Source organism: Nyctibius grandis, chromosome 33 (assembly GCF_013368605.1).
Source record: "Nyctibius grandis isolate bNycGra1 chromosome 33, bNycGra1.pri, whole genome shotgun sequence".
NCBI lineage: Eukaryota > Metazoa > Chordata > Aves > Nyctibiiformes > Nyctibiidae > Nyctibius > Nyctibius grandis.
The window spans coordinates 2,149,170-2,170,020 of NC_090690.1; the positions used below are offsets into that span (position 1 = coordinate 2,149,170).

Below are 20,851 nucleotides of genomic sequence, written 5' to 3' on the forward strand. Positions count from 1 at the left end.
AATTTGCTGCCCCCTTCATACTGCAGCTGGTTAAGACCAAAAGCACATAGCAAAAAAAAAAAAAAATTTAGAAAACTTCTCAAAATCTACAGTCTACAGAAAAAAATGCTGCTCAGACTGAATTTGCGTCATCTGATCATGCAAACAGGTGAGCAGGGAAACCACTTGCCAGGCCCACGGGCCATCCTAACACCTCTACAGCCTGTTTAACTGTCACCTGTGGGCTGTGGAGTTTGCTGCACTTCACCAGGAGGGAAGCACAGATCTACCACCCCGTATCTTACCCTCTCCCCAGCAGTAATCTTTCAGCTTCTTCCAACAAAGGGGCAAAGATGCACCCTTGTGGGCAGCCATACCATAACTAACAGGACACCGATTTTCTGCATTCAGTGACTCCACACATAATGGATGTTTTCAAGCAAAATACTTGTACAAGTACCAGCTACAGCTGAATCTCTTGGCCGTACACACAGCCACCATTTCAGGTCCACATCCCTTGCCCACGTGTTTTCTTCTGCATCTGCCTGAAGGACACGCCTTGCCACATGGACAAGTGAAGACTGGTTTTGGCCAAGTAGTCACAGTCATGGTCCATGCTCCCAAAAATTAGGTACACACTATTAGGTTCTATAATCTCTCTTCTCCAATTTTCAGTTCTTTTTAAAAGGGAAGGCTCATTGCCTCCCCAAACCTTGTGGTTTCACCCTGTAGACTCTCTGGAGCCGCAGGTTGACTTGACCTTTCAAATTCATGGAGCAGATACATTGAGCTCCGTAAAGGTTGCTCTGCACAGAGATGTTCTAGGCGATACCTGAAGAACTGAAGGACCTGACTGCTCTGTAAGAGTGTTAATAACACGTGGCAATTTTCACACCAATTGGCCCTAGTGGAAAGTTCTTGCAACGTGTAATTGGAGAGCTAAATCCCTGCTTTTGAGCTCGTAGGATGGCTAACAAACACCAGCAATTCTGGAGAAGTACATCTATGAATCCCTCAAAAGATCCACTTCAATTTCCATGCTTTGCAGAGTCACCCCCTCAAATCTGCAGGCCTTGTAACTTCTCAATCTTACAATTCATATTAGCTCGCTAAAGGCACAGCTGACCTCAACGCTCTACAAAAACATTCCAAAACAAGGTCTCTGCTGAAGTCCAGACTCTTCACAAATGGCCCAGCCGAACAGAAGAGCAGATCAGCTTCAGGAGATCTGTGATAGACCCACGTCTTCCAGCTCTCAGTGTGATGCATCATCTAGAGAGTAACACACCTTCAACATCCACTAACTACACCCGTCTCTGAGCAAATGAAAGGCTCATACATTAAGGTGGGTAAAAACCTGAAGCTCCATGAAATACTTGCAGCAGAGTATTTCTGTAGCAGGCACAGGGGCTCAGAGATGATGTCTGTTCCTGTGGATGACAGCAGCTGTTCCTTCTCAGTCCCAGGCTTTTTGAGCAGCACATACTCAGAGAAAGCACATACATGTTTCCTGTATTTCTCTCCTTAACCTTTCAAGAAAGCAGTGGGGGGAGGCCAGTTAGTCCTGAAATCTCCCAACTGGAATGTGAGCTTCTGGTTTTCCTAGGCCAAGAAAGACTCAAGCACAAGGCACTTTGCAAGTACTTTTCATTCTCTATCTGTAAAAGCAATTACTCAGGGATCCAAGCTGTCTTTGAGCACTGATTCAAGGAGTCAGCTGTTGAAAGGCAACTTCCCCCAAGCAATCTCTGACAGAACACAGGCAGCATACAGTATCTGACCAGCATGCACCAACATCCTTCCCCACACATACAGGTTTCTGATAGATTCCCTCTGTGCAACTCAGCCAACCAGGACATGAGTATAAAAGTTTTGCCCCTAGAAAATGTGAAAAGAGCATGATTTCTAGAAAACAAAAGAGTTTGAGAAATCCAGCTTCACCGATTCAAGGCAGTGGCAACACTGTGGGAAAACAGTGGGAGCTAATCCCACTTGTGCAGTGAAATGACTCACCCTAAAAGTCTTGGAAGGAGGGTTGCATTTTGTCTTCTCATCCTGAGGGATGACAGAGGTCCTGGAGGCTTACCATCCCCTCCCACTAGATGGCAAGAGTCCCCCTCCTAACAGCAGAGCCTCTGCAAGCACACACTTTGTGCCCAGGGGTCAAGAGCAGAGAAGGGACTTCTGGCCCTGAAGAGCACTGAGCAGATAGAACTGGCCTCCCATCCAGTCAGCCAGAATTTATTTTGCTGTGATTGGAAAGCTATACCCAGGAGAAAGGGAGAAGAGGGGAGGAACTGAACAGAATAAGGCCATTTCGTTGTAAAAGGGGGAAGATGCTCAAGAACACAGTGTACTGCTCTTCATTACTCCCAGGCAAATGCAGCAAATTCCTCCTCATCCTTAAAAGGCGTTATGGAAACATCTGTTTTAACATCTTTTGTGCTGATTCACTGTGACAGGCCAAAGAACATGTCCTAACAAGGACAGTCTCTACTAGCGGTTCTGTTCTGATGCAGAAACTTGAACAATCAGTTCAAGGACAGACTCCAGTTGCTGAATTTGCAAGAGAGCTCACTGCAAGGGCAGGACATGGGATGCAGAAGGGAACAGCGATGTAGGAGATGCATTACACACCCTTGCATCTGATCCCACCATTTCATTAACACCTTTCGTGTCTATATTATCACTTAGGAGCTAAGGACTCAGCTTTCATGGCAGTCAATGTCCTAAGAGTTACCTGAGATTACTTCCTTCTGCTATTTATTACTGCCTGCCAAAATTCAGCCATGGCAACCTAGAGAGCCCACCTAATGGGGAAAAAACCTGGCACTGTTGGAATCTTGTTTCCAAGCCACCACTGGAGTTATCAGCAGAAGAGAAATGCTGGTAAAGTGCCATACACATGAGACCTAGGAACAGAAAACATCAGCAATCTGTAGATTCGAATCCTGCCCTGCTCTGCACATTATTTGTAGCAGAGAATGTAGAGCTACTAACTTCCAGGACCCTGGAAAGCATTTGGAGTTCAGGAAAACCTGGACATCACATCTGTGTCTTCAGTGCATTTGTATGCTGCCTAGTACAAGTGTGCTGAGCACTCCCTTTTGAAGATGAGGGCTCTAAAAAGTATCTCCAGCAACACAAACCACTCATCATCTAAGAAGACACTGCTAAGCCAGTCCCAAGCAATCTTCCAGCACCACTTCCTACCAATCCAAAGACCTTCAAACACAAGCAGGTGAGAAAGTCATTGTCGTTCTCCCGTTCTTTAAACAAAGAGGGTGACCTGAAAAACAACTGTCAGGACCAGGTCCTCTGAGCACTACACACATGGGGGCTGGAGCCCAGGGAGAGGGACACAAGTCCTCACGAGGCTCATTTCGGCTTTCAATGAGCTTCATGCGTTATTTAGTAGCAACAATGGCAGAAACAATGGGACAAGAAAGAACAAGGTGCCCCTGGTCAGGCATGCCACCAAGTCACTGCTATTGACCGTCCCCTTCACTAAGTGCTGCAGGGACAGAAAACCCTTTTGTTTCCACAGGCTGCAGAGCTGGTGTTCCTGGAGGAGCCATGTGCTTCCTTCCCTTCCCCACCCTCTCCATCATACCCTGCCTTTCTCATGGGTATACTTTCATCTCCCAACCACTTCTTCCATTAGGGGCCACCGTTTGGCCTTATTTGCTTTGGACATTTTCCATACACAAAAACACAACAACAAAAAGAAGAGTGATGCATTTAAGAGGCCATGAAGCCAAAAGCTTCAGTATCATTTGCCTGTCCATTCCAGGTCACTAGGAAAGGTCAAAGAGCAGTGCCCTTGCCTCCCCTCTGCGCTTTTCTGCATGCCTTACCTGTCCTTAATGGACCTGGAGAAAGGACAAGGTGAATAGGAGAAGCAGAAGAAAGAAAATAAAGCATGTTAATGCAGAAACAGACACAAACAGATAAACATTACCATTGTGACTTGGGAATCTGAGCCCAGGAACAGGCACCGAGTGAAAACAGGTATCGCTAAGTCTCTTAAAGGAATCAGGTTTCCCCTGATGTTGTTGCTTAGTGTAGTCTCTTTGGAGCAAGCTTGTCCAGGGTGGGATAGAAAGGCTTCCTTCTTTTTTTCCCCCCTTCATCTGGAGCTGCAAGAATAATATGGTTTTAGTCTCCTCCTCAGGAGATGTCACAAATTTCCTCCTCTTCCAGAGCCCCTGCCCCATCCTGCAAACCCCAGGGGGGGCAGGAAAGGAAAAAAAAAAATACAAAAAACCACCACACACACACTGTAATTCTAGTTATTGGGACATTATAGCCAAATTTTCAAAGAAGCTAAGGGCTGAATTTACAAACACTTGCCACAGGATAGTTCAAGCACTAAAAAGCACTGCAGTCTTGTAAATCCAGGCATTTAGGTTTGGCACTTAGCTGGATTGTTTCTGAAAGTCTGTGCCTCCTCCCCGTGCCTTGTGGGCTTTAAGCTCTTAAAGTAATTAAAGGCACCCGCCTGTCTGTCAGCCTCAATATAGCAAACACTAACATGCCACGAACTCCCACAAAGCCCTCAAGGAAGGGCCTCACACAGCCCCTGTGCTGAGAGCTTGGGCTGCATTACACAGGATGGTGCATGGCTCAAGCTCCCCGTGGCACTGGGGGCTGGACTGCTAAAGCCTCTTTACCCATTAATCAGCAGCACTTAGAGCTGTTTGTTCCCCAGTCCTACCCCACAGGCCATCCCATTGGCCTCACGGACACCCCAGCAGCAAGGCTCTGCAAGCAGGGTGATCTGCAGGGTGCTCCAGTTGCCTCCTCACAGACACATTCTAAGCACACAACAAACCTGTACATATGTATATAAACACACGCTCAGCACCATTTTGTTGCCCTACACGGCCCTGATGGCCAGGCTGGTACTTAAAGCTCGTTTTTAATGTCCTTTCTAAAACACTTTGCCAGGACAAAAACCCTACTCTCTTCCATACCCCACCCACATCCCAGTTACAGCATTAAAACCACCTCCTGAAAGAAGCAAAAGCCAGAGGCTCCAGGTCACTGGTGCTCTACTCTTCACAAACGTACAGACCAAGGACCATTAACCTTTTTAGATCCACAGCCTAAGAATCTGCTGAAATTCCCCTCAACACACTTACTTCTCTCCAAGCAACAGCATTCTACCCCAGGACTGCTGCTAAAACAATCCAAAACCACCAGTGAGTTTTAGGCTTGGTTTTCCACTTACGTTCCCCTTACCACAAACCCCTCTGCGCCCTTTGCTCCCCTCCATAGCATCCTACCACACTTTTACTGCACCTTCCCCATGGTTCCACAGCAATGAAAAACACAATCCCCTCCCTTCTCCAACAGGACCAAAAAACTTCACTTTAAAGCTAGAATACCTCAGATAAGCAGAAATGTTGCCAGAAAACACCAGGCAAGAGCACAGCACCTTCTGTTCTCCCTTAGCCCTACCTTCTCCCAGCCCTTATAGGCTTTTGCTTCTAATGAGGATGATGGCTTTCTCCTGTGCACCTTTAGGATACTTAATTAATTCAGCTGCCTCTTGCTGTGCCCCTACACCTGTATGAGATCAAGGGGCTTAACTCCCAGCTTGCTGGAAGTAAACAGGTTCCCAGTGCTGCTTTTGCACAACGTTCTCAACTCCCTGAAGCTCACTGTACTCCTCCCAGGGTGTGTGACATATTGGTCATAGATGGAACGACAGAGGCAAGGTTTAAAGAAACTCAGCCCCTTCCCCTCAAATCTTTTAGTTATCATTACAACTGCAAAGACATAATGCAGCAGAAAACCTGCACAAAGAAATACAAACCCAAGAAGCAGCTGGGGGAAACAGTTTATTGGAAGAAAAAAATAAAGCTGTGAAAGTGAGGATCAATGACTGGCATTACCATGACAAATTGACCCTTCTGAGCATCTAATGAGATTTCTTAAAGACCTTAAAGAAGTTAGGAAAGCAAGGCTCCAAGCAGATAATAGCCAGCTGGTTTTAGTTTTCAAGATGGTGTCTGAAGCACCTTGACACCTGCTCACCTTATCAAGCAGTTTACCACCTGATAGATGAATGAGGGGGGAAAAAATGTAGATATAAAACATGCCTCTTGCACTATTTTGCATGAATGAAGAAAGCTTGTTTAAATTTCTAAGCCTTAGACTTGTTTGAATCTGGTTTTTCATGTACTGCTTAGTTTTTTAATGAACAGTAGCTGCTCTCACAACCAATCTCTGCTGGCAGTATCTTTTTACCATTACAGGAGGAAATTTTGTATTGAGTCATCTTTATTCTGCCCTTCCTGAACCAAGTCACTAGAAAAAGCAGGACAATACTGCTAGGATCCTGGAGCAGGAAAAAGTCAAGGAAAAAACAAAAAAGACACTGTATGCTGCAGAGCAGTCCCTGGTACATGGGAAGCTTCCTGCCCATTCATGCCCCATTTTCCTGATCACTTTCTCACCACCACCACCAGTCATCTTATCTTTCTTCACATTCCAAACACTCCTGCTTCATCTCTTCATTCCCCAGTGTGGTGCTTTCAAAAATGAGTGTGGAAACCCTGAAGCAGGCACATGACACTTCATGTAAGCACAAGACCAGTCTGTCTCCCTTATCCCAATGCTGTACCTGTCCCTACTGTATTCACCAAGCTTGCGAGCTGCAGCTTGTTCTACCAAAATCTTCTTAAGCTCTGGGGGCCATAAAACACACACTTCCTTGTGCACAGCCATAGTTTGTCCATCCTACAAGATAAGAAAGCAACGTCGAAATCCTGCACTTGGTTCAATCAGGAGATATTACATAACTTCACACAATTGTTTTTCCTTTCACAAATGTTTATACCACCTTAGTTAAGGCCACAATAGGGTTTTTTTTCCATTACTGTCCATTATTTAACAAAAATGAGCTTCTGATTCTCTTAAAGAATCAATTTTAAAGTTATACATTAAGATGATTTTTATTTTTGCATTCTCTTACATGTTAAGAACTTTGCTAAAAGACAACGCTGCAGCATTTAAAAGGAAATTCTATTTTAGGTCTGAAACATTCTTCCTTCAACTTTTTCATGTTTTTATGATCTTCATAAGTTTTTTTATTGGCATTTTTTGGGTTGAGGTTTTTTTTTTTTGCTTGCTGCATTTGAGACACTATCTCTTCTGCTAAGAGATGTTTGGCATCTGCCTGGATTTTGCCAAGTCACACACTGATACTTCCTCTCCACTTTACCACCACCATCAGCCCTTGTCCAAAGCGGGCTGCTTTATCTGCACATGCAATTAGAGGCTCTGTACTCTAGTTTTAGGCATCTCAGAAACAGGAAGCCCAGGCTCTGTAACAATTGGCAGTGTCAGTTTTCTGATAATTCTTATCAGCCTACAAGTGCAACAAGTTTGTACCACAGTTGTAGGCATCATAAGTGAGAGGTGTATTATCTAAGCATTCACTCAGATGGTGCTCAAAAAATAGCAAAATGCAAACCAGACCCTCAGCTGGTGAAGTGCTTAGAGTTGTCAGGTGCAAAAAATCCTTTATAAAAGGAAGATACTGTTTGTTACTTCTGAACATTCAGTTAAAGATTCCATTGACATTTCAAAATTCCACCACATATCGTTAATTCTTACGACTGCAACACAGCCATCTACCAGAGACTGGATGGAAGGAGCAGGAAGTTTAGCACCTGAATTTAGCTGCAGTTCAGCAGATCAAGCCTAAATTTCCAATAGAGTCAAAGGCAAAAGCAAGCATTTCAAAAGGAGACAATAAAACAATTCAAAGTATCTAGATTTTTAGATGAATAAACTGCACCTTAAGTATGACAAAAATGGTATCAACATGTCTAGTTCTCCAATACTGAAAACAGCATCCAGTTTTCCAGCATATTCACACCTACTAGAAGAGAAGAACGTTTTGCCAGTTGGATACAAACAGTGAGAACAGAAGTGATACTATGCAATAAAATAGCCATACACCACAAGTTCATATAAATCCCGCTTTTAATCATGGACAAATTTACTTTCAAGTAAAATCAACAGTTTTAAATAAAATATAAATTAACAAATCAGAGTACTCAAAAACAAGAAAAAGACACTGTGCACATCTACTCTAGCAGAAACAAAAGCCCAGGCATGTTCCAGTTCTCTTCACCTTACTGGAGTTTCAGGGAGATCTCTGAAAGACTATGAAACAGAAATAAAGGATTAAAAAGTAGTGACTTCTGCCACTATGAGGCTATAGCTTCCAAGACAAAAGGGGAAACTGTCACAACTAAACAAAACTGATTTAAGCAGTTTTGTGGAAGCACAGCATTGGGTGCAATAGATTTTTCTTCTCCATCACAGTACTTATCCCAGAATATAAAATCAGATTAAGCTGTCCTAAAAGAGTGTTTTCTTACTGCTTTTGAAAACCCTGTACTTCCTTTTCTTTCACTGAGGAGACTCAGAATTGAGAATTCAAGTGATATCAATCCTGGCATCTGGAAAAGAAAATAAGAACAGTCCGCACTCATCCTAGCTAACAGGTTTTCACAACCTCACCCAAAGGATGAGAAGTCACACTCATTCTCTTACCATACATAGCTCAAGCTGCTGCTGCTCATTTACTGGCGAGTCTTTGCTCACCCCATTACACACAAAAGTGCAATATTAAAAAAAAAATAAGTAATTTTTGGCAGATACTGTCTAATGAGACTAAGCCAAGTTGACCCCATTTTCCCAAAGCCCAGCTGTATTACACACTCCAGGCAATCTGCTTCTTCAATGGTTTAAAGGGACAAAATGGAGGAACCCTGAGGCAAAAATGGCTTTTTGAGGAGCAAGTCCAATAAAAGCTCTCCATCACAGCGTCTCATAAGGGTCCTGCGATCTTCTGTGGTGGGAGACCTTCCTCTATCCATAGGGAAGTAGACGAGCTGTTACGCAACATTCGCCTGTGGATCCGTCGGAGCCTGAGCAGGTAAAGCAGGATGGAGAGCAGCACAACCAGAAAACAGACAAAAAACAAATAGTGATTGTAAACAAAGGAGAAGCTCCTCCAGTGGGAGTGATTTCCACGAAAGTTTTCTTGCTGGATGTCTCTGAAAAGAACCAAAGGGATAACAGACATAAGCTGCAAATCAAACTTGTCTCCAAACTATCTCATCACAGGAAACAGAGCCCATTTTAGTAGAATAGTCTTTATAAAGCACTACTTGAGCTACCTGAAACACATACTGAGGTTATATATAATGCAGTAGAAACATCATCTTGTCTCCCCCTGTCTGTCAGCTGCTTTGCCATACTTCTCCCCTTCATATAACCCCCACACCTTCCCCCAAACGCTCTTTCCAGACATTTGAGAAAACAACTGGTACCTTAAAGGTAAAAACCGTGTTCGGTAAAGAATGGCTCCCAAGGTCCACTGCACCTCTTTATCATAAACCTGCAGAGCTGTTTTCAAATTGCTGTAACTCACAGGAAAAGAGAAGCCACTGTGAAATACTTCATACATCCAGGCAGACTTAAAACACTGGTACCTATAGAAAGAGTGGCATAAGGTCAGGCCAGCAGTTACAGAGCCCCAGAGGACTCTGGAGCACATTTAGACACATAATTACAAGTACTTTTTTAAGGCTGATGCAATATTTAAGGTTATATTCACACTTCCAATGATTTCATTAAATGGATCAATTGGACATGACCTCTCCCTGGCAACTCTGCAAGAATGAATTTGCTGTACAAACACAAATACTTACTTCAATCTGTGGAGATCAGCATGTGATGCATAAAGACCACGGTCAAAACGTTCCCGTAGGACAGACCACTTAGTGGCACAATAATCCTTCAAGAAAAAAAAAGAAAAAAAAAAAAAAAGAAAAACTTTAACATTGCTTCTGCCTTGAGAAGAAAAAAAAAATGCCACTAGATAAGATGCTCTGTAAATACCAAAAGCTAGAAAGCTCAAAAATAATGGCTTCCCTTCTACTGCTATTAAGTCAGATCACAAATTTCATGGTATTTTCTGTAACATTTTGATCCATACTTTGCATTTCTGGTTGAATTAATATTCAGTAGCACTTAAAACTCTTTAGTCATGTACTCAGAGATGAAAAATAGACAACCTGTTTTTAGGGCATTGACAAAGCAGGTCATATACCTCTACTTTATGTTGTAGCCTTATTTTAAACTGTCCCCAACAGATTGATCCCTGTTAGGAGTAACACCCAGGAAACTGGTACAAAACGTATAAAGCAAGAGGAAAAGGAATTTTTTTTCTTAACAACTAAGCTATTCCTAAGAAGCAAGGGGTGGAAGCAGCATGGATTTCCCCATTAACAATAGTTCTGCTGGAACTTGACTACCATGAGCCCCATTCCCTCTACAATTTTACAACTGTGCCTTAAAACAAGCATTCTAAAAAAAAAAAAATGCAATGAGAAGAAGAGATGCATCGTGATAGTTCATTGGAGGGCAAAAGGATTTTGGATCTTTACAGGAAGAGTTTTGTTTCAAGACTTTCAGAACAAAATGCTTCTAGAGAGTAGTTGTTTTGAATTAGAAAAAGTTTATCTCAAGAACACTTTACCTTTGCAGCTTTAATAAATCTAGCAGCATTGTAATCTCCTCCCATGCGTAACACATCCTCGGTGCAGTAGTAGAACTCTGAGAAACCATAGAATTCACTGTTCTGAAAGTGCACAGCGGGCTGATACACACCATTAAGAGATGTCTGCGTTTCATTAGTCTTATTCATGAACGGTTGAATAATTTCACGACACAGATTAAAATCTCCTGTTCCCCGCAAATACATTATCTGTCCTTTCTGCTGGATCTCATCCTGAGCATCCAGGGGCAGGCAAGGATCTAGGTAGGGTGAATCAGAAGTCACACCAGTCTGTTTGCCCAGTAGTCTGTATAGAAGACCAAGCACAGTAACAACTGCATATCAGAAACGTCAAGCTCTGAGACACAACAGCATCAAAACAAAGCATCCTCATTCAAAGAAATTTCAGCATTGCACATGGCACACTGCAGAAATTAAGTTCTACGTCAGGACACTTTATAAATACATTCAAGTTAGGGGGTTACTGAACCTAGTGATGCACAGAACCCATAACCCCAAGCGACTGCAGCCAGCTACCTGTTTTTAAGCACTGTACTGGTAAATAGACTGTCTTCATATCTCTGGCGTGCTGCATTTCCTCCAAAGCCAAGGAACGTTGCAACGTAGACTCTATACACATGCTCAGTTTGATGAGCATCACAGCCCAAGTTGAATTCTGCAAGTAAGTTTTTGGCTACTTCCTCCTGTAGGAACACAAGCACCAAGATTAGGTATAAACAATATGAACCAAAACCTAAAGGTGAGTTCTTCGGACAACTGGATGCCCTTGACATCTCTAAACTTCACTCCTTACCCATCTATTTTGCTTTTTGCAGGTCCATGTTACCTTCTACTTCATAGGGACAGCAAAGCATATTGATTGCAGAGAACTGCATTAATGACTACTTATACTCAAGGAACTGTAAAGGCCAGAACTGCTACTATGGATGCTGAAGTATTTTTTCCTGTGAAAAAGTATGTGCTGTGGCTATTAATCTCAATGCTACCATTTCTGACCAAGTCCCCATACTACCAATTGCTTGGCTAGGTGGATTTATGGTCTGCCCAACAGGGCTGTTCTTCATTTTCCAATCTGGAGTTCAAGCTTTTCAGGAGACCTGTCACTCACTCAGCTCTCTTCACATACCATACACCAGTCACTTGCAGTAGCTTTTCAGATATTCAGACTCACTTCATGTAGAATATGCTCAGAAATGTAGCATAACATTGCATGGTTTCCAACTGACGTTGTAAATGAAAAACAGCAGGAGGATTGTAAGCATCAGTCAGTTGTTTGACTCTCTTATTCTCTGTCTGGGAACCTGGACAGGTTCCATGACCACAATACCTATTTTATATCAGCTTATGTTCAGATAGAGCCATACAACAGTCATCATCAATTGTCTGCAACACTTCCTATTTCCAGTTCCTATTTGGGGCAATCTGCTCTGAATCTAAACGCCCATACTTTCGTTTAACAGCCCAAACTATTTGTTACACCATCTGTCTGAAAGGCAGTGGAGTTATTAAAACCCATAATAATGAAACCCCATCACTTCACAGGAAGATTTAAAAAAAATAAATATATACATCATTATAACAGTGCCTCAAGAGTCAAAACATAGGGCTTTTATGCTATTCTTACTTTAGATAATTTCTCAATGAAGTTAATGGCAGGTTATCCAGCTTCAAAAATTCAGGAGTTACTCTAGAACTCAGTGGATTGATGTTAGAGCGATTTATGTATCATTTAAGGCTTGTAACAAAGAAATTTGCTTCCTACAACAGATAAACTGTGCTGAGGATGCAGGTGATATTTAAACAAACTGTACTGTTACCCCCATGTCCTGTTAATTCAGTTTCCACCAACCCAACTGAAAGGAAAAAGTTGTATCTCATAAGTTCTTGTATAAAAACCACACAACTTTTGGTTTCTGAACACCAGATTACAATCTCTTAAGTATAACACAAATTTTAAAATTGTACATAAATACATGCACACACACAAAGAATGCACATCCACTTAAAAATTAGTGGCAAATAATACTAATTGAAATAAAGTTGCTGAATGAACAAAACACAAATGAATTGCTTAGCTGATGAAGGACTTGTATTTGCCATCTTCTCTTGCCTTGGTTTTGGAATGTGATGTAATGAAGAATAGGACTCAAAACAAAGAAAACAAAACAACAAATATGCATTAAAATAAACCAAAAGGAAAAGAAGAAAGTTGCACAGATAATAACCTGCTGCGAAGAGGCAAAGCTTACAGTTTTAGGGACTTCGTATGCTATCTGAGTCGACACTCCGCCCATGTCAAGAATACCCACTGTCCTCTTACGAAAGATGGCCTCTTTGTTTTCACTGCCTGGGACATGCACCTCCACAATTGCTTCATCCTCTGGATAAACCAACGAAAAGGCAGTGAGAAATACAACCAGGGTGGGCCTAAAGCGGCGCTATTCTATCTAGTTAACTTCTTTTTCGTAGCAATGCAGATCATTGAAATCTCACACACAAATTAAGCCAATATTAGCATCTGCACACACTCACTGACATCTCTGTCTAAAAACATACCACCAACAGTGAAAGCACAGGGATGTACCTGAAGTCCTTCCTAAAATCCAATTCACAATTAAGATACTTACCATCATCTGTATGTTCAAATCTTCCAAGAACAAAGTTGATGCCAATCCATGCATATACTCCTACATGCAGAAGAAAACATATTTCAGGAATACATGGTATATATAACCTTAAAAACAAAGAGGGATTTTTTGCATACGAGTTAAGATATACCACTGCTCGTATTTTATTACGTAAAATACTTAGAAGTTAAACACTCCTGACATTCTATTCCTTCTGTTCCAAGTCAAGGCTATGATAAAAATCCTAATTTAATATATTAAAGGCAGTCTGATGTGTAAATTTCTGAAAAAGTAAGGACATTAGCTTCTAAAGTGTTTTTAACCCTCCAGTGAGCTGATCACATCAAAACATCGTTCCTTTAGAAACCATTTTTCCCTGCAAAGTTTCTTCCATCAAGAATGTTGTGCCTTATCCTTACCCCTTCCTCCCCAAAGCCAGAGAAAATGGACTAAAATCCCTGCTAAACACAGGTAAGTTATTTTCACTGCTAATTAGAAAACATTTAGACAAGTTAGAAGATCACAGCAGATGATCATCTCCACGCTCCATATGTTGCTACTGAGGAACAAGGTCTCTCAACCAAAGCAGAATTTTAAAAAGCAACAAAAAAAATTATCCAAGTTGTACCATGAAAGTAATAAATACTTCAAAGATAATTTTTCCAGCGTTAACCTACCTTCCTGTTTCCCTGAAATAACCTCTGCATGCGAGTCCGAAAACAGAAAATCAAAATGCACGGGAATATCAGTGAGCAAATCTTCAAGTATTGCCTTCTGCTGGCTGCAAAATTAGATTTTGAACAGTTAAAAATAGTCACACACACCAGGATCGCTATTCTAAATGCTAAAAATAAAACAGCCAATAACCTTTCTGGCAGAATCCTCATTCCTGCAGTACACAGAATATAAAGAGGAGTCTCTTTGTGTTTTGCACGTGGCACATGTTCTGCAGCAAAGCTCAGAAGTGGAGAAATATAATCACTGACCTTTTCAGGAGAGCTGGCAAACTCCGAAATGCCTAGAGAAAGAGAAATGCGAGAGTGAAGCAACTCAAGCTTTGGGCATTTCCTGGAAAATCTTCATAACCAACACACAGAAACCAACAACCCAAAGCCAAACCCAGGAAATCAACTACAGAAAAAAGAAAATAAGAATGAAGCTAACACTTAATCATCCTCTAAACAATAAACAAACCCCTGTATTAGATATATTACCTATTTATATAATTGGTTCAAACAGCTTTACTGAAAGCCAATTATTTATTCACTAAATAAACAGAACCAAGTTAACTGACAACTGAACCAGCAACTGTCTTAGTCCACAGAGAAACCTCTCCTGCCTGCCCGTCAGTGTCATGTTTCAAGCTTTAAAGCCAAACAAAGCTCTCTGCAACCCAAACCCAAAGGAATCTGGAGGAGTGCCATGCTGGCAACTCGCAAGCATCCTTTACCCAGACACTTTAAGTATGGGGTTTGAAAAAGCACAGTTAGGATAGGCAATTATCTAGAAAATCACATCTAAAATTAATTTCTTTCCAGTACCTGGTTTAATTTTCATAACCACTGGTTTTCTGTTTTTGTCCCTCATCTGTTTGATGTCCAACAGATCATGGGGATTACCGTTGTGCCTTGGCCAACAATACACAAAAATCCTAGAGCCGCTGCTGCCACAGTCCACAACGATTCCATAGTTCAGATTAGGGTTGTTTGTATCTGTAGCTTCAGTGTCAGTTACTCGGGCAAGATATCTAGAAGAAAACTAAGCATTACTACGTGGCAATTAAGTTCCATATGGAAGTTTTTCTCAACATCAGACTCAAAACAGGACAACAGTTTCCATCGTAGAAATCACAGTTTTCACTACTGTCCTGTTGCTAAAGAAAAAAAAGTGAAGTGCCACCCACAAGAATCAAATTCCCAGAATAAATACCAAAAGTTATTTCCAAAATAATTTATTACACAATATTTTTGCACCTATAGTTTTGCTGAGCTGCTACAGATACATAAAATATTAGAAAGCTGAATTATTGATAAATTAAAATCAACTTAGATAAGGAAAGCTTCGTCAAAAAAGCAGGAAGTTTTACTTTTTGCCCCCCATTCATGTATTTTACAGACACACCCTGTCAGTGTTTTGTCTTTCACACCAAAACTACATTTCATTCCTTTCCACAAAAGCCTTTTCAGCTCTCACCTGTGGAATCTTTTGTCCCTGTACGCACGCCCATACTTATTGCGGATGACTACTAGAGAGTAGTAAAGCAAAGAGACAGCAGCAGCGAGTATTCCTATCACAACGACCTGTCGCAACGTGGTGTTGAGAATCCGGGGACATCCCACCGGAGAGATGCTGAAGTGCCAAGAAGCAGGAAGCAAACATGAGATGCTGATCCTAAAATTCAAAGATGATAATCTGCTTTAAAAATGGACTTTATTACCAAAAAGCAGCACAATGTATCCTGAAACAAGCCAAGGACAAACAGATTCTTCATAAAACTTTTTACTTTGCTCTGCTCTAGCTCTGCTTTGCTCATGCTCTGGCTTTAGTGTAGTCAAGACTATTCCCACCTTTGAATTCATCATTAGCCATGAACTCGTTATTATGTTCCCCATCCTTCACTCAAGACATCACAATTTAATTTGACAGTTCCTTTGGGATTCTTACCTCCCCATTTTGGGATACGACTGGCAGAGAGAAAGACCAGCTGGTATTCCAACATCAGCCAGTCACCTCAGACTGACACGGCACATCAACCACTCTCAAAGCCATTGCTCTTCTGTTCCTGAATTAAAAAGAAAACACAGATGATGTTCTAGACAGCACTATGAAGAGCATTGCCAGCAGGCCGAGGGAGGCGATCCTTCCCCTCCACTGGTGAAGCTGCATTTGGAGTGCCGGGTCCAGTTTGGGGCTCCCCAGGACAAGAAATACATAGAGCAAGTTCAGTGTAGGGCCACAAAGACGATGAAGGTACTGAAGCATCTCTCACATGATGAAAGGCTGAGAAAACTGGGCCTGTTTTATGTGGAGAGGAGACAGCTCTCATGAATGCATATAAATGTCTGACTGGAGAATGCAAAGACAAATGCAGACTCTCCTCAGTGCTGCCCAGTGACCGGTCAAGAAGCAATAAGCACAAACAAAAACACAGGAAATTCCACCTGAACATAACAAAAAACTGTGAGGGGGGTGGGACACTGGAACAGGTTGCTTGGAGAGGTTATGCAGTCTCCATCCTCAGAGACGTTCAAAGCCTGTCTGGACACAGACCTGGGCAACCTGCTCTAGCTGACCCTGGCTGGAGCACGGCTGTTCACTGCTCTGCTCAGGGAGCAGAAAGAAAGGCAGACACACACAGCAGCGCACCTGCTACACAGGGTCTTTATAAACAGAGTATCTTCAGCTCTGCTACCACATGCAAAGCCAGTCCCCGAAACATAAAAACTCCAGACATAATAAAATATCAGCAACATTTTAAAAAAAATACCACACAAATGCCGGCACTTCAGCACAGGTCTGGGCTGTCATTCTTTTTCCAGCCCCTCAGCTGCTTTTACAGCCCTTCCACACACGCCCCGTCCTTGCGAAAGCACCTGCCCGAGGTGCCACTGAGTCCCTGCGCGGGTGCCAAACCGCAGCCGCCCACTCCCGCTCTGAGCGGCATCCACAAACCCTCACCGGGAGGGAGGGAGGGGAACGGGCAGGGGAACAGGAGCGCAGGGCAGCACGGCGGGCTATGGAGGGCCCCCGGCCCTTCCTCCCGGCCCCAGCAGCGGGCAGGCCCCACGGCCCGGCCCGGCCTCACCCCCCGCCCCGCTCCCTAGAAACCCCGCGGCAGCCCCAGCGGCCGAGGCCCCTCCGGGAGCTCCGAGGCGCTCCCCTCGCCCCGGAGGGACCCTCCGCGCTGCCGCCCGTTCCCGCACTCCCTCAGCCGGGGGCCCGGGCAGCCAACGCCGCGCTCACCTCCCGCCCCGCCGCATTGCAACGGGCCGCCGCGCCACTTCCGGGTCCCACCGCCGGACGTGACGCACGCACGCACACACGTGGCGCTGGGGTTCGCGGGCTGGGAAGGGATTCCCCCGGGGGCGTGACCACGCAGGGGGGCGTGGCCACAGGGGGAGGGGGCGTGGCCACAGGGGAGGGGCGTGGCCATGGGGAGGGGGCGTGGCCAGGGAGGTGGCTATGGGTTAATATTAATTAATAGCGCAGCCGTAATGCCCAGCGCTGGGGGCAACCGCTGCAGGGCAGTGCAGGCTGTGTGTTACACGCTGATACAAACAAATATAAACATACCAACGGTATATAAACATAGAAATAGGAATTTATAAATATAAATGTATAAATATTTGCATTTATATTACAAATACACAATGGTATTGTAGCACCTGCAGTGAACATGTAAATATTTATGATGTAAGTAATAAATAAATTAATCTAGTTTAAAAAAAAACAACAAGCAAAGAGCCTCTCCTTGCCTGGAAGGGGCTGAAAAGCTGCCAGCAAAGCCAGGAACCCTCCTGCGCGTTGCCACTGAGCGGCAGCACAGCTTGAGATCCCTTCGGACAACTGGAGAGAAAAAGTTTCTCCTGGCAACTCGAGTGTATTAATAACAGGAATAACCTGGCGGAAAGGCTGGGGAGCTTCGCTGGGGCCTCACCTGCTGTTTGTCCGTCCGTCTGTCCATCACACGCCTCTAGCTGCTCAGATGCAATGCTGTATCCTGGATGTCCCGGCTTGAAACACCCCATCGAGGCTTTGCCTTCGGACAGCGCGAAGCCCGTCAGCGAAGGAGCATCGAGCCTCTGCCATGTGTTTGGGCTTGATGACCTTAAAGGTCTTTTCCAACCAAAACGATTCTATGATTCTATTTCATGGGGTCCATCCAGGGCTACTCCTGGCTTTTGAAAGCCACGGTCACTTTGGGAACAGAGAAGCCAAATCTGGCCCAGGGTGAAGAAGCAGAGCCAGGATTGTCTGTCTGGTCCCCTTATGAGAAGCAGATGTGACCGAGGAGCCGCATTGCTCTGAGCAGGATCCTCCGCAGGGCTTCTCCGGCTGGAGGGGAACATGGAAGGCTGCGGCTTTTCACACGAGTTCATTTTCTGCTGCATTTCCTCTTCCTCTTTCTCTGCTCACACGAGAAACTTTCATCTTTGCCTCTCGAGCTGCTGTCGGCGCTTCTCAAAAACCCTTTGGCTTTCGCTTCCCCACTCGGCACAGAGCCACCAGTGCACCCAGCTGTCCCCGGGGAGACCCGCCGGGCCCACACGCTGGGTTTCGCATCTGGCTTTTATGGGCTGGATGTTGCACGATGGCTTTTGCACACCAGGTATTACACACCGGGTTTTACACACCAGGTTTTACACACCAGGTTTTACACACGGTTTTACACACCAGGTTTTACACACCAGGTACACACGGTTTTACACACCAGGTTTTATGCACCGGGTTTTACACACCAGGTTTTACACACCAGGTTTTACACATGGTTTTACACACCAGGTTTTATGCACCGGGTTTTACACACCGGGTTTTACACACCAGGTTTTACACACTAGGTTTTACACATGGTTTTACACACCAGGTACACACGGTTTTACACACCAGGTTTTACGCACCGGGTTTTACACACCAGGTTTTACACACTGGGTTTTATACACCGGGTTTTACACACCAGGTTTTGCATGTTGGGTTTTGCACACTGGATTTTGCAGCTGGATTTTGCATGCCAGGTTTTACACACCAGGTTTTACACACCAGTTTTTACAGATGAGGTTTTATACACGAGGTTTTGCACACTGGATTTAAGCATTGCAAACCATGCCCGTGGGTATATACCCCTCGTTAGTTTGGATCAAAGCAGAGCAGACAGTCTTGAACTTGCAAGAAAGCTGTGCTGGGTGTGCAACCCACCCCCAGCATGGCTGGATGTGGCCCTGGGCAAGAAAGCAGGTGCTTTGGGATGGCAAAGCCCCTTCAGAACTTCCCTGTCCCCGCTCAGCACGGTGGACGTTCAGCCATCGGGGTGGTGGGACCCATCCTGGCATTGCACAGGCTCCCACCCACGCGGCTAAAAACCCACCCGCTCCGGGCAGCCCCGCGGTCCCTTTCCAAGCTTAATTCCACCCAAAAGCAGATGCTGCAACTCATGACTCTGGGGGGGGAACGGCTGCAGGGCAGCTGGTTCCCGATGCTGCCGTCATCTACAGAGACGAAGGCACAAGTAGGAGCATGTCAGCGGCGGTGAAGGCTTTGTGGAGGGGAAAAAAAAGGAAAAAAGCCAGCGCTGCCGTCAAGCCACGCAAAGAAAAAAGCTGCACTGGGGGGTGGTTTGCTGGGGGCTGAGCGTGGTTTCTGCGTCACCAGCAAGCTTTGGCCTGGGGTTGGCCTGGGCCGGAATGGGTGTTAGAAATACTGAAAAATACGCCGAAATTGAGAGCTGCCGGTAAACCCGTTGTTGCCAGAGTCTGCGGGCGGCACAAAATGGAGGCCTAGGAGGAATGTGCAAGTTGGTTTTGTGCATGCTAATTATTTCCAGATGTATGCTCCTTGCAGCGACGGAGAAAACATCAGTTGTTTGTGGATATATTTCATTCCACCGCTAACAGTATCAGCAGCGGGAGTAAAACCTTCCGCGCTGGCTGTTACTCGTGCTGGTGAAGCGAGCCTGGATCCTGCAGATCTCCCAGCATTTCTCATGGCAGGAAGGTTTCCTCCGAGCACCAGGTCCTGCTTGGTTCCCCTCGTGCAATTCGGAGGAAATCTGGGATAAAGCCACCCTGCTAAAATCATCGGGCTCGCTCTGAACTGGGTGCCTGGAGAAAGCAGCTTGATGGAGACCTGGAGAGGGCATCACCCAAAGGTGGAACCACCTCTAGGACGTGCGTGGGTCAACCCCAAGAGCCCAAGAAAGGTGTGTGCGGGGTGCCCGGCCCCTATCTCGGGGCAGCACATCACCCACCCTGCCGCACCCTCCTGAATATCAGCCCGCAGCGCGCACCGGGGCGAGCAGATACGGGAGGAGCCAGGGCGACGGCGGCTCTCGGTGCTGATCAAGGTGGAGCACCTGGTTTTTTTGGCCGGTGGGGCTGCGAAGGGCGAGGAAGGGCTGAGCTGTGGCTTCCAGCTGGACTTTTTTTCTTGAATTTTTTTGTTTATTTTTTATAAAGCTCTTCTACCTGTTTCAAAGCCGGAGAGGCTTCCCTGCAGCCCAGCCTCCCCAGACGCACTGGCTGAGCTCGCTCTGGGGTGATAATGCTGATTTTTTATTTGCTGGACTGCCCGCCAGCCACGGCCCCATTTGCAGAGCCCTCATCTCTTCCTTTTTTGCTCATCATCTTTTAATCACACAAAAAGATTACCCAGAAGAGGTGGTGATCACCCAGAAGAGATGGTGAAGCCCATCAGAATTCAATGACTTGACCAAGGCCATGTGAGGAGTCGGTGGCAGAGCAGGATCATTTCCCCAGCTTTAAACACATCCCCTGAACAACAAGCCAGGATTTTCTCCCTCCTTTCTGGATCTAATTTTGCTAAATGCTAGGAAAAAAAAAAAAAAGAGAGCTGTACCCAAACCCAGCAAACCCCGTGGGATCCTTTCAGCCTCCTCTGCCCAGTGCCACCAGTCAATCCCGAAAGC

General features: G+C 44.6%; 1 protein-coding gene across 2 annotated transcripts; it reads right to left on the reverse strand.

Moving 5' to 3' along the window:
• Positions 1-7,959: 7,959 nt before the first annotated feature.
• Positions 7,960-17,256, reverse strand: ENTPD4 (ectonucleoside triphosphate diphosphohydrolase 4). 2 transcript variants are annotated; one of them, XM_068421364.1, is made up of 13 exons: positions 17,176-17,256; positions 15,877-15,994; positions 15,406-15,603; positions 14,754-14,959; positions 14,080-14,230; positions 13,890-13,993; positions 13,213-13,272; positions 12,835-12,965; positions 11,102-11,268; positions 10,547-10,871; positions 9,717-9,802; positions 9,336-9,497; positions 7,960-9,059 (listed from the first exon to the last, which is right to left on the reverse strand). In XM_068421364.1, the coding sequence occupies exons 2-13, from the start codon at positions 15,882-15,884 to the stop codon at positions 8,831-8,833; spliced, it is 1,827 nt and encodes a 608-aa protein (XP_068277465.1). In that variant the 5' UTR covers positions 15,885-15,994; positions 17,176-17,256; the 3' UTR covers positions 7,960-8,830. The 2 variants fall into 2 exon arrangements, with proteins under 2 accessions (XP_068277465.1, XP_068277464.1); XM_068421363.1 differs by having other exon boundaries at positions 12,811-12,965.
• Between the last annotated feature and the right edge of the window lie 3,595 nt (positions 17,257-20,851).